General features: G+C 38.6%; 1 protein-coding gene across 1 annotated transcript in view; it reads left to right on the top strand.

Moving 5' to 3' along the window:
* The window catches only part of PRKCA (protein kinase C alpha), a 211,135-nt gene that overhangs the window by 176,497 nt on the left and 20,513 nt on the right, over positions 1 to 14,125 (top strand). Inside the window, exon 9 of the mRNA XM_032209981.1 lies at positions 12,774 to 12,917. Coding sequence (XP_032065872.1) covers positions 12,774 to 12,917 — 144 coding nt within the window. The remainder of the gene's footprint in view (positions 1 to 12,773; positions 12,918 to 14,125) is intronic.

The following is a 14,125-nucleotide window of genomic DNA, read 5'->3' as shown; positions in this document are numbered from 1 at the left end:
GAGATGAAGCGCCAAAAGAGACGCCTAGAGCGCCGCTGGAGGGCCAGTAAATCCGAGTCAGACCGAGCACTCTTAAAAACTTGCATCGGAGCATATCTATCGGCATTACGGACAGCCAAGAACAACCACATTGCCTCTCTGATAGCGTCCGCTGAGTCCCGCCCTGCCACCTTGTTTAGGGTGACCCACTCCCTCTTAAATACGAGGGTTGCGGGGGACCCCTTACAAGGTAGAGCAGAGGAATATGTCCAGTTCCTCGCAGACAAAGTTGCTCGGCTTTGGATGGACCTGGACTCCAATTGCGCAGAGCCAGCCGAGGTACCGGGGGAAGGTCTTGAACGACACCTCTGGACTGATTTTCAACCTGTTGCTCCTGATGAAGTGGACAAGGCCATGGGAGCGGTGAGTGCTTCCACATGTGTACTGGACCCGTGCCCCTCCTGGCTGGTCGCGAACAGCAAGGAGGTGACGTGGGGCTGGATCCAAGCGGTGGTGAATGCCTCTCTTCGGGAGGGTTTCTTCCCACCGGCATTGAAGGTAGCGGTGGTGAGACCCCTTCTGAAGAAGCCATCACTGGACCCAGCCAGTTTGAACAACTACCGTCCAGTCTCCAACCTCCCCTTCATTGGGAAGGTTGTTGAGAAAGTGGTGGCCTCGCAACTCCGGCGGTCCTTGGATGAAGCCGATTATCCAGACTCCTTTCAGTCTGGATTCAGGCCTGGCTACAGCACGGAAACCGCTTTGGTCGCACTGACCGATGATCTCTGGAGAGCCAGGGATGGAGGTCATTCCTCCATCCTAGTGCTCCTTGACCTCACAACGGCCTTCGATACCATCGACCATGGTATCCTTCTGCGACGGTTGCGAGAGGTGGGGGTGGGAGGCACCGTTTTTCGGTGGTTCTCCTCCTACCTCTTGTACAGGTCGCAATTGGTGTTAGTTGGGGAGGAGAGGTCGACCCCTAGGCCCCTGAAATATGGGGTTCCTCAGGGTTCGGTCCTGTCCCCCCTGCTGTTTAATATCTACATGAAGCCACTGGGTGAGATCATTCGACGGCACGGGATAAAACACCATCAATATGCGGATGATACACAGCTGTATCTGTCCACCCCGTGCCAACTCAGTGAAGCGGTTGACATGATGTGCCAGTGCCTGGAGGCTGTTAGGGTCTGGATAGGGGTTAACAAGCTTGTACTCAATCCAGACAAGACCGAGTGGCTGTTGTGTTTCCTTCCCAAAAATTTGGTCAATATTCCATCACTCAGGCTGGGGGGTGAAAATCTATGCCCCTCAGACAGGGCTCGCAACTTGGGGGTCCTCCTGGATCCACAGCTGACTTTAGAACACCATTTGTCGGCTGTGACCAGGGGGGCATTTGCCCAGGTTCGCCTGGTGCACCAGTTGCGTCCCTACCTGGACCGGGAGGCGCTCGCAACAGTCACTCATGCCCTCGTGACCTCAAGACTGGACTACTGCAATGCGCTCTACATGGGGCAGCCCTTGAAGAGTATTTGGAGACTTCAACTCGTCCAGAACGCAGCCGCTCGAGCGATTGTGGGTGCACCTCGGTACACCCACGTTACACCTATCCTCTGCGAGCTGCACTGGTTACCGATCAGTCTCCGGATACGCTTCAAGGTGCTAGTCGTAACTTATAAAGCCCTTCATGGTATTGGATCTGGGTACTTGAGAGACCGCCTGCTGCCAATTACCTCCCACAGACCCCTCAGATCTCACAGGGTTGGCCTCCTCTGGGTTCTATCTACCAGCCAATGCTATCTGGCTACTACCCGGGGGAGGGCCTTCTCTGTGGCAGCTCCGGCCCTCTGGAATGAACTCCCCGCAGGGATTCGGACCCTTACCTCTCTCCAGGCCTTCCGAAAAGCCGTCAAAACCTGGCTTTGCCGGCAGGCCTGGGGGTGATGAGTTCCCTCCCCTCTCGACTTGTATGGTTGTGCGACTGTTGCTTGTTTTTACTATTTGTATTTCGTTTTTATGTTCCCCTTTCCCCTTTTGAATTGTTTGCCGCCCTGAGTCCTCCCGGAGAAGGGCGGCATATAAATAATAAAATTCCATTCCATTCCATTCTGTGCTACCACATACTCTTTTTCAATAACTCATTCCCACTTTATTCAAATTATTTTTAGTTTTCTCCAGAAACATCCAGCACTCCCTTCCAGATAACAACGTGGGGAGAAGCAAGCTCTTATTCACAGTTATTCTTTCTTTCAGTAAACTTTTTCATAGTCATATCAGGCCCCAGGCTACCTACAATCTTTCTCCTAGTGTTTTCCCATCATAAAATTTCTTTGTCCCCAGTCTCCTCTTTAACATCTTTAAGCTTTCTGCTAAACATTCAATTTCATCCGCTAGCGCTATGTTTTGCCGTTTGTGTAAAACTTCAAATCATCTTCTCCATTCATTGTCAAAAGCAAATATGTTGGTCATTGGTATATAAAATTTTAGTTGCATATTTCACGACAGCATGCTATCCATCCAGCATACACGCCAAGTAAAATTCACAGCCAAAATACAGCATAAATTGTTCACTATGCCTCCAACCAAATGTCACTACAAATGCTTCTTATATATTTATGTAAATATACGACAAAGGAATGTTGATTTCAGCCTGTAAAGTGTGTGTGTGTGGAGAATGCCTGGACTGCTCCCTGCAGTTTTCTTGGCAATATTTTAAAGAAATAACTTGCAGTACTTTCAACTGGACTGGAAATGTTCTTGTTGGCCAAATAAATCTCTGGCGCTATAAATTTGTTACTAGCAGTGGATCTGCTAAAAGGTAAGTCCAAAATAAGCTATTTCATAACCTGCTCAAAGCAGTCTTGGATCATAAGCTCTAGGAAAGCTGGATCAAATATTACTTTGGGTGAGGGGTAATCCCATTTCAAAGCCTGTGCAGCTTAATTTCTTTGTTATTTTTTTTAAAGAGAGTTGTTTTCTTTTTCATACAGTTCTTAACAGAGACATGCTAGGGCATGTTCTTTTTCTCTGACATTAATAAAGCATTTAATTTAATAGGTACCTAATTCTTTTTTCCTGCAAAGTGCAGTACACCTATTATTAAAGTAATCTATTGCTTTGTTTATTGCCAGTGGATTTATTCAGAGTAAACTTTGCAATTTTTATAATGGGTATCATTGAAATCCGCTGCTTTTTATTGCCTGTAGAATTTTTACAAGGTGCAGAGGTCCTTATTTTTTGCACAATCGTAATTTTTCCACAATTGGAGAATAAATTTCAACTATAAAGGAGAATGCGCACTGTGTTTCTGTTACTCTCAGCTGACAAGGACTATTGCTATTGTGTTCTCTTGATAGTAAATTTCCTTTTTTTAAACCACATGAGGGCAGTAGCACATTACTATAACACAGCAAATATCATTGGTAAACTATTCCTTTAAGAAGAAATACATCAATAAATGATGCATAATATCTAATCACAACAAATTATTCATAAAATGAATAGATTCATCTTTTAGCTAATGGTAAGTATCTATCTAGAACATCTGGCCTTAACATTTAAGTAATTATGATATACCAATATGTAGCGTGTAAATTTATATCTTGCAAATAAACTCCATATATGCTCCAGCCATGATCTTCTCTTCCCATTCTTTCATAAAGCAAAGAAGTATTCTGGAATCAGTAATTTATTCTGATTGAACATTTCATTAATTAAACATGTATCTCTCCTCCAATTTAACCTCCACACAGGTTAAATACAAAGTCTTCTTTGAGCTTTTGAATTCTTATGGAAATATAGAACAACAGGAACTTTTTCTTTATTTCACTCTTGGTTATTTCACCCAGACCCTATTCATTTTGCTCATAACATTCCTGCTTGGTTAGTGTCATCTAACCCTTTAACCCAGTGGTTCCCAAACTTGGCAACTTTAAGACTTGTGGACTTCAACTCCCAGAATTCTCCAGCCAGCTCTGGGAGTTGAAGTCCACAAGTCTTAAAGTTGCCAAGTTTGGGAACCACTGCTTTAACCATTACCTCATGATATCCCTGTTACAACCCCCTTTTTTTTCTTCCTCAAAGCAGTCGTATTTCAGAGACCTGTTCTGTTCCAAAATTGTCCTCTAGCTTGTCTCACACACTCATCAGGACTGAAGACATCTTGCCAACTTAGCAAACTACACTCGATATGGGTAGTATGTAGAATTTCAGGCAGGGGTAAACAGTTAGGAGGAGAATAACAGGAAGCAAAAATAAAGATGAAGTGGGATATTTCAATCATATATATACTGCTCCCTCCCATATTTGGGCATACCAGGTGCTTTGACATAACACTTAATTATTTCCTTGGCTCAGCTGATAAGAGAGGAGAGCTTGTGACTTAGAGGCTAATACAACTGCCTAACATGTAAAAACAGCCCAGGTTTGAATCCCAGTAAGGGTATGGCTAGCTAATGAGAGCTAAATAGCTTGAAATAGATCTATACTAGTCTCCCTTTATTTATTTATCAGCACAAATGCAACACACACACACACATTTGTTTTTGTTTTTCAAATATAAACATTTCATCTTTCCTTAAACAGTGTGTCATCTGGATACAAACATCTGTGCAATAGCTTTCAGCATTTACAACATCATTCATATTAATATTAATTCTCTAAACTTAAAATTGTAGTATATTAAACAATTAAACATTATTAACCTATTCATTTTCCTCTTAACATATCTTCTAATAAAAATACAATAATAACATTAAGCATAATTATCTTCCTCATCATAATACTAAGTTACATCTTGTTTATACCTCTATCTTAAAATCTTTTCTACTTTAGGACCTGGCTACCTGAGAGACCGCCTCCTGTCATTTACCTCCCAGAGACCTATAAGATCACACAGACTAGGCCTCCTCCGGATTCCATCTGCCGGTCAATGTCAGCTGGCGATTCCCCGGGGGAGGGCCTTCTCTGTAGCTGCTCCAGCCCTATGGAGCGATCTTCCCGTGGAGATCCAGACCCTTACTACTCTTCCGGCCTTCCACAAAGTGATTAAGACCTGGCTGTTCCGGCAGGCCTGGGGCTGTTGATTTATCCAGCCCCATTCTAAGCCATATGAATGTTGTGAAATTTTAATGTCTGTTTTAAAAAAAAAAATTATATGTTCCTCCTTCCTGCTTTATCTGTAAGCCGCCCTGAGTCTCTCGAGAGTGGGCGGCATACAAATCCTAATAAACCGTAAACCGTAAACTTTTTCAATCATCTTCTTTTATTTCCAATTATCCTTTTTTCTCTAACTATTGATAAAATACTTCATTCTTAACTCTTCACACTTTACCCCAAATCTTTTCATTCGATTCCTTTGTTGGGGTACTCAACTGAATCTGCAAATCCTTAACAAACATATTCCCAAACATTTATCAGTTGTGCCACCATATATAATTTTTATCATGAGTAAAAACACTGATATTAAATGTTTACACAATGCCAGTTCAATTTTCTTGTCATTTGTAGAGAAAGTGAATTAAGACTTAAAGATGCTGTGTTCAGTCAGCTTGTACATCAACATCAGAACTTGAACTGATAGGGAGAAGGCAGGGCTTAGCAGTGAGAAGATGGAGTTTCAGGCTACTCCTGAAATTCCTCTATACCGAAGGATTTTTGGACGGGTTCTTTGAACTCTAGCTGTCCCGGAGACGACAGTGAAGGTGAGGAGAGACCCTGGACCTCAGAGACACCCGCAAGTCTCTGGGGGGGGGGTACTAACTCCTCGTGCCAATTCCTTTCTGGATTAGCTGCGTGCTAACTGAAACTGCAGGTTGCCCCTAAGAATGGTAGAAGTGATGTCATCTGGTAAGCTGATTTTATTATCCAAGAGAGACTGTCCGCGTTAAAAGCTTAAGATAACTGAAACCAAAGAATAGGAAAATTCAGCGGCGAATTGGTTTTTCTTTAATGGATTTATGGCTGGTGGCTACTTTACTTCTTAAATGCTTCAAGAAACTCCTCGACATCCTCCCCCCTCTGACTCTCCCTAAGTGGATCGTAAAATTTATTTTCTACTAATTAGCCCGTCACGATTCGACATTTTTATTACTTTATTACTTGGCTCTGTTTACGATCAGATAAGATTTCACAGCCTGCAAGAGACTAAGAAAAGTGCTTCGAAGTCTGTGGAAAAAAAAGAGTTTGCAATTTTTAACTGCGACACATCATGGCGTCTCAAAATACCTCTAAGATTTCATTTCAGATTCTTCTTTCCGCATGTAGAGGGCTTTTTGACTCTTATCAAAGGCTGGAAAGAAAATTGGATCATCTGATTTTAAAATATGAAGTAAAAACTGAGATCGTTGAATGTCTAAATGTTCCTGAAATACAAATGGAAAATGTGAGAAATGGTGTCTGGTCTATCCCAGAGGAAGAAAGGAGGGGGGGAGCTATAAAGAAGACTCATTTAAAGAGACAGAGTGCAGGAGGAATGGAAAATCCACCCTTGAGAATTAAAGTTAATTTGGAAAATTTTACAAGCCCGGGACAACATTATTATTTTATCACTGATATTCAGAGTTCAAAGGTGCGAAGATATCTTTGTCTGGATTTGCTTATGAAAACATTTGGTAAATTTATCCAACGCGTGGCAATTGGTTTGAGAAGATTTTGCTATTGGAGAGACACTGGCTGACAGATGGAAGAACGCAATTTAAAATTAGCTAAATCTGATTACCTTAATGTGTAATAGATATAGCTGAATAATGACTGATATGGATAGTAATATATATAATTTGGAACTGGCTGATAGATTGAAGAATACAATTGAAAACTAGCTAAACCTAATTGCTCTTTTTTGTAACAGATATAGTTGAATAATAATTGATATTGATAGTAATGTATATAATGTGGAGTTGATATGATAACTAACAATTGGATATGAGAAAACATTTTTAGATTATACATAAAGAGTATTAACTACAATAATTATCACTATTAAAAAAACTAAATAAAATACACACAATCAAATGTTAATCAATACTGGGAAAATGTTATGATATATGATATAATTAAATATTATGGATGTCCAGCTAAAATAGGACATGAGGATTTGATGATAATAGAGGATTTTACAAATAAGTAAATGAATTGTCAGCATGTGTTATGGATTAATTCTTTGGCATAGCTAAGGATGAAGGATGTTTAAATAACCATAGGTAATTAAAACTGGAGGTATAATGATGTTGATATGGTAAATATTCGAGTTAAGATATTTGAATTAATATGAGTTAATGGAAGAGAAGCACCAAAGCATGTTGTAACCAGTTGATATACTTCTTTTTTATATATATAATAGACACCTGTGTTTTGTTTTGTTTTCCTGCCTTGTCTCTTGTTGTTTTTGTCTTTTTCTGTATTATTTTTATTTTTTATTTTAATTTTAATTTTTATTCGCCCCCTTTTTTTTATTTTTTCTTTTCCCACTGGTGTGGGCAGGTACTGTTCAAGATTATTACTTTTATTAATACTTTTAAATAATAATTACAGTTAAATGAAAATGGATATATAATAATGCTTGAGTTAATACGAGTTATGTTAGTTGACTGTCGAGGAGATGTACCAAAACTTATCTGTAATTGATTGACACATTTTCTACAGATGTAAAGAAAGATGCTGTACCTGTTTTAAATTAAAATTAAAAAACATTTATTTAAAAAAAAAAGAACTTGAACTGATAATTTCATTTGGCTTAAAGTATTAAAAATCTGATTACTTGCCTTTTAAAAGGTCTTTGCTCTTGGGAACTGCAATGTAGATGATTCTGCTAAAATTAAAAGCAGGCTCTTTTTTTTTTTCAGCTCATGCAAGGAAATTTGTGCTATTAGGCATTGCTTTGTACTTCTTTGCTCCCATGATGATTATATCTATTTTTTTCTTAAGAACAAAGTAATAATTTACAAAGAACTGTTGCTTCTATGGATTTAGGTCGCTAAATTTGCTTGACTCACCTAAGAGAATTTTCTGAAATCAACTGCAGAAAAAAGCTGTTTATCCTTCTGGCCACTAGATGTCGCTGAAGTGAATGAAAACAGTGCAGTAAATGTGTTCCTTAGAAAATACAGGTTCATTTGTTCTGTGTGTAAAAAGCATTAACCAGATTCTAGCTTTCTACATACCCGGCAAATGAAATCAAGCTAGTGAGCTCCATAGAGATATAAAACAAGTTGCTATGACAACCAGCCTATGGTGCTTTCTCAGATCAGATAGTAGTCTCACTGCTACTGGCAATTTGTTGTAATGACTCACAATCTTAATTTTTTATATAGGTCTCATAGTCCCTCTTGCTTTCTTGTACCACGTCCTTCTCCTCTTCTTCCACCCTCCTCCTCCTTTATAACAATTGTTTTGATGTGATGTCCCATTGGCAGATTATGGTTATCACTCTTGGGAAATCCCATTAAACTGTAGCTCAAATTATAGAAGACAAGATAGCAATCATTGTTGGAACTGAGAAAAAAGTTGGTGTATATGTGTTGCATGTCTATAGTCTCTCTTTCTCTTTCTCACTCTCTTTCTCTCACTCACTCACACACACACACACACCCATCCATCCATCCATCCATCCATCCATCCATCCATCCATCCATCTATCTATCTATCTATCTATCTATCTATCTATCTATCTATCTATCTATCTATCTATTTATCTTATGTATCTGCCTGGTTGTCTAAATTAATATAAACAATAATTTATTAAGTAATGCTGATTGGTTCTCCAGGTTAGTAATTTACTTGAATGCAAAAGGTAATGTTTGCTTTCCGATAAAATTAAGAGATGTAAGAAGTGGGGCTGTATGCAGCTCGTCCTTTTTTTCAGCTTTTCGAAAACTCTTTAAATGTAGCTTGGAGCTATAGTTTCTGCCCCATTGTTGGTATGTTTTAAGAGATTTCAGGAAGCAAAATTTCCACCCAGAATTGGACCATTTTATTTTTCATCTCGGCCCCACTTTGCAGCTTTAATATGCCATGCAAAGTCTGGGACAGCCCTTGATAGTCCAGCCATAAATTATGAGCCTTTGGCTGGACTGGGAAGTTTGCACAACTTGTTTCCCCACCCAGTTAAACATATTGTATGTGTTGGATCTAAAAGTTAGACTACATCGTGCCAGATGACATTTGGCCTCAGTGATAATGTTTATATAATTAGGAACTAGGATTCGGTTATAATCTGACATATGGGGATCCATGAGATAGAATAAACATGCTTTTTATTGCCATGTGAAGGACTTACTTCTAGGAATAACCTGATTTTGATGGGAAGAAAATGCACTTAAGTAGGAGAGATATTATGATAATACAGTCCAAGTCTAGAGAGTGCTAGGTAAGCAAATTGCTGGGAAGGATGTTATGGAATGAAGTTCCCCCTGAAATTTGAATGGCTCCCATCCTTACTTAAGAGCCTTAAAGAGCTGGCTTTTCGCCCAGGTCTTTGGCAAGGATGACATTAGATTTTGACAATTAGTGTATTTCATTTGTTAATCTCACCTATTTATGATGCAGTAGAATTTGTGGTTATACATAGTATGCATGCACCATTAAGATGATAATTTCCCATCAGTTTTAAATTAAGGGATACATGAAAGAGATTTACACAAGGTTTCCAAGTTGAGAAACCGCCATGATGAAGTGGGCTCTCTAGTTATAGAGCCGTGGTGGCACAGTGGTTACTCTGTCAACGGCCAAGGGTTCAATCCTCACCAGGCTCAAGATTGACTCAGCCTTCCATCCTTCCAAATGAGGATCCAGATTGTTGAGGCAAAATACTGACTCTATAAATTGCTTAGAGAGGGCTATAAAGCACTGTGAAATGGTATATAAGTCTAAGTGCTATTGCTATATAGGTAGAAGTGAGTTTGAGTGTGTTTCTCATAGCCATTTTGTTTATATCTTAGAGTTTAAAAATGTATAAAGTGTGTTTTGCCTGTGGTTACAGGGTAAAAGAAAGGTCCAAGATAAGGTGCGTCCAAACCAAAGAAAGTAAGATTACATGCATGTCTTGGGTTTTTTTTTCCTTCTCTCATTAGAACTAATTTAAAAAAAAACAAATAAACTAGGTTTGAGTTTGCAGTAAAAGATTTTGTGTGTGGACTTTTGTTTGTTTGTATGTACTAAGAATATTAATTCCTATTGTAAATCATGCAAAATGGGCCCTAATCATATTACAGGAGAAATGCATGTAGCTGTCTCCAGGAGCGTTTGATACTTGACGCTTGTACTAATGTAGAAAACCAATGCTAACAAAACCATCTGATGAAAATTCATCAACAAAGCATGTGGCCTGAAAAGGGGCACAGATGAACTTCAGCCCCTTCCATATTTTACAGAAGACTAGAAGGAAAATAGCAATGGTAATAGAAGTCCTACTCAGCTCACACTTTGGCTGTGAGAATTGGCACAAGGATTTTATACGATGTGTTGGTCTACAAGTGTATACAGAATCTGCTTATTTTTTTGGGGGAAAAAAACTATATAAGAAGCCAAAGAGCAGAGGCACCTTTGTTAAACATCGTTTTGACTGTATTAAACATATATTTTAAATTTTTTAATAAGGATTGTTTTTATATGCTTACTATTTTATTAATTGAAGCACACTGCCCGAAGTCACTTTTTAAGAGCTTGTACAGCCATATAAATTTGAGATTATGCACACACTTATCTCATTAATATCTAAAATTTCTCCCCTCACTAAGACAAATGCAAGTGACCTTCATGGGCTCAAGAACTATCTAGCATGTGTTGCACACTGCACGGTGAAATTTGGCTTGTAATAGAGTGTGACAAAGTATTACAATTCCATGTTTGAAAGGTCCCTGGGTTCTTCACAACTAATACTATGAGAGAAATACTTTTAAAATACTTTTTTTTAATGAAGATCTATGTTAGAATGTTTAGCTATTACTATATTGGTCTTAACTGGTCTGCTTTCTTCTTCAACTTGCCAAGAAAGATTAGAAATTAAACTTTATTTCTATGTTGTTTGGTCACAATTAATAGTGTTTAAACTGAATGGTCATTTTTCCTCAGAATTGGATTCTGTTGCTGCCTAACTATTTGCTGCCTATTTAAATTCTTCTTTTTCCGCTTCCTGATTCTCTTCTACCTTTATGCATGCCTTCACTAAATATGCAGCATGTTAATTCTTTTGAAATGCAGTCAAAATTTTCAGAACTCATTCCTTTCCCCCCCTGTTAAGGGAAAATGTCTTCCTGAGAACGTGAGCCATCTGTCCTTGTTAGAAACCACGACTGAAGGACACATGTCTTATTTTAGATTCCTATAATTGTAGAACAGTGAGCAGTTTATTGGTGCCCATTGTCTGAAATAAGTGCTTTTGAAACCAACGGTCGGGGTCGTGGCAGGTGGAGGGAATCACCCAACAAATAAGCATAATATAATTACCAATTATATTTTGCATGGTGCTTTGTGGAGATAGTGTAAAATTGTTCCAGGAAATTAGTTTGTGACTTTCGAACAGTAATTTAATTAAAACTATAAATCTTTTAAGACTGGGAAAATATCCACTACATACTACAATACAAGAATTAACAATATTTTTTTCCTAAAAATGAGAGCATGTTAATATATTTTGTGTATTGAGTAATATTTCAAATCCCTGTACTTGCCTTCAATATGTCAATAATTCATTGGATTATGATGTTCTGAGCTCATTTTTTTAACAACAAACAATAGCTGATTATGTGGCTTAGATTAAGATGTGTATCATTTTGTTGGCAGTCTCCCTATACCCTCACAGTATAGAATATAATGGGGGCAAACATAGCACTGAAATGATTGTACAGCATGTGCACCTATGTGTGACGGGAAAGGAAGGGGAGAAAGGGAAGGGAGGGGAGGGATAGAGAAAGAAAGATATATGAATCATTTTATAAATAGATTTTTTTTTCAGTTATTTTTTTAAAAATCCCATGCAGATAAGAATAGTGAAATAAAATAGAAGACGTTTGCAATTAAATTTTAAGATAGAAATTTTCTTAGAGGTGAACTTCGCAGACATTCATAAATGGACACAACATGAACTGAAAAACATTTTATATAAAGATTTGCTATTTTAGTTATTCCAGTTTATGCTTCTGCAAGCCATAAAAACCTTACCAAAAAGCTTTGAATGCAATGTTCTTACACTGAAATCAGCATTTGATTAGATATAAATTATGATGCTTGAAAATTGGCAATCATTTATTCAATATGCTATCTATTCAGTTAAAGTTTTTTAGAAAAGCATCACAAACTGGTAAAAACGATGCTTGTAAGAAGTGTGAATTTCAGCTAAATCATTAAAATGTTTTGTATGTTACTACATTCAAGCTGTCATCCTACTCTGAGAATAAAGTATTTTAAACTGAATGGGACTCTTACATCTGAACAGGTGGCAATACACAGGGTAACCCCTGTATTTTATTTTGAACGCTGTTCATGATTGAAAAGGGGGGGGAGGCAATTGATTTTGAAATTTTAGCATGAAAGTAATGTCTTACATTCTTTGGACTTTGCTTTGTTAAGCCGTTTCCCCCCCCCCCCCAAAAAAAAGGTGTTGCTTCTACTTCTGTACTACTTTATATCATTTTAACTATATCCATAATTGAAATATTTGAATGGGCAGTTGAATTTGTGTTTGTTCTCTATCTACTATGAAGTATCTTCTGAAAGTAAAAACCTTCAAACTTATCCTGATCTTTTAACATTTCTAAAACCAAACTGTAGGTCTGACAGCATTTTCTTTGTTTGTTTAGAAAGCCAGGCTTGGCCCATCAGCTAACAAAGTTATATCTCCAGTTGAAGACCGGTCTTATAATTTACCATCCAATAATCTTGATCAGGTTAAACTAACAGACTTCAACTTTATAATGGTGCTTGGAAAAGGGAGCTTTGGGAAGGTAAGAAGTATTGATAATTTGCAAGGTTACTAATACCATTTCTAAAATATATACAGAAATAACAAGAATGAAATATAGAAAGGACATAATGCTTCTGGGTCTTGAAAAGGGAAGAGAGGACTAAACTGGCACCCAAATCCAGACATTCTATTCCTCGAAACACTCCCAAAGTTATGGTGCATATGCTCTTTGTGCAGAGTAATACAGAATAAGCTCAATCAAAGGTTAGGAATAATGAAAAGTTTTTTTCATGCCATTCCTGTGTCTATAATTTCAGGTTTGAAATTAAAGATTAACAACATATTTATAATTTAAATGCCGTGACATATTTATATCTTTAAGACACACTTTAAAAGTTTTGAATGTAGGCTTGACAGAAATATCTTAAGCAGGAGTTCTTCTTCAGGTGTAAAGAATCTCCCCAGACTTCCAGCGTGTCAAGATTTCCTAGGGGCGGGGGGGATGCTAGCTTCTTATAGAGCTAGGGTGTCAAACTGGCGGCTTGCAGGCTGAATGCATCACATGCAGGCCATGCCCGCCCCAGTTCCACGAAGGGTAAAAAATGTCACCAAACATCACGTGACAGCAACGTGACACGGCGAGTTTGACACCCATGTTATGGAGCCGTGATGGTGAACCTATGGCATGCATGTCACAGTTGGCACTCAGACCCCTCTCTGCGGGTACGTCTCTCCCCAGCTTAGCTTCACCATGCATGTGAGGATGGTAAAAAAATAAACACCTGAGGGTGGTAAAAAAATAAACACCTGAGGGTGGGACCTTTACAGAGGGGGACCCCAATTTAAAAGCAGGATGTTTTTCCAAGTGTCAGGACAAGGGAATGGGTTCTTTTGGATCCCAGACAATAAGCCCCCCAGTAAATAAAGTGGTTTTGAAGATTGAAAAAGATAACATAAAAAGCCTACATACCGAGCAAGATAATACCCACACCTCTCACAAGCTTCCAGAAGCTCCTTGATAACAACAGCAGTGCTACCCCAAAGCAACAAGAACAACAACTCCAAGGTTTTTATCAAAACATGGCACCATGACTTCATGGCCTTGTTTGACCAGGAGACTGCAAGACCTGACCTTGACTGGCTGGCACATGATTCTGGAATGGGAATTGAAAGTTTGAGGCTTTCACAACAAGAAAAGCCTTGAACCTATATGAAGATTCCTCCCCTGTCTCCTTTATTTAGCAAGCA

Source organism: Thamnophis elegans, chromosome 2, assembly GCF_009769535.1.
Source record: "Thamnophis elegans isolate rThaEle1 chromosome 2, rThaEle1.pri, whole genome shotgun sequence".
Classification (NCBI taxonomy): Eukaryota; Metazoa; Chordata; class Lepidosauria; order Squamata; family Colubridae; genus Thamnophis; species Thamnophis elegans.
Note: the sequence above shows the minus strand (reverse complement) of the source record. Positions and strands in the feature narration are given on the sequence as shown.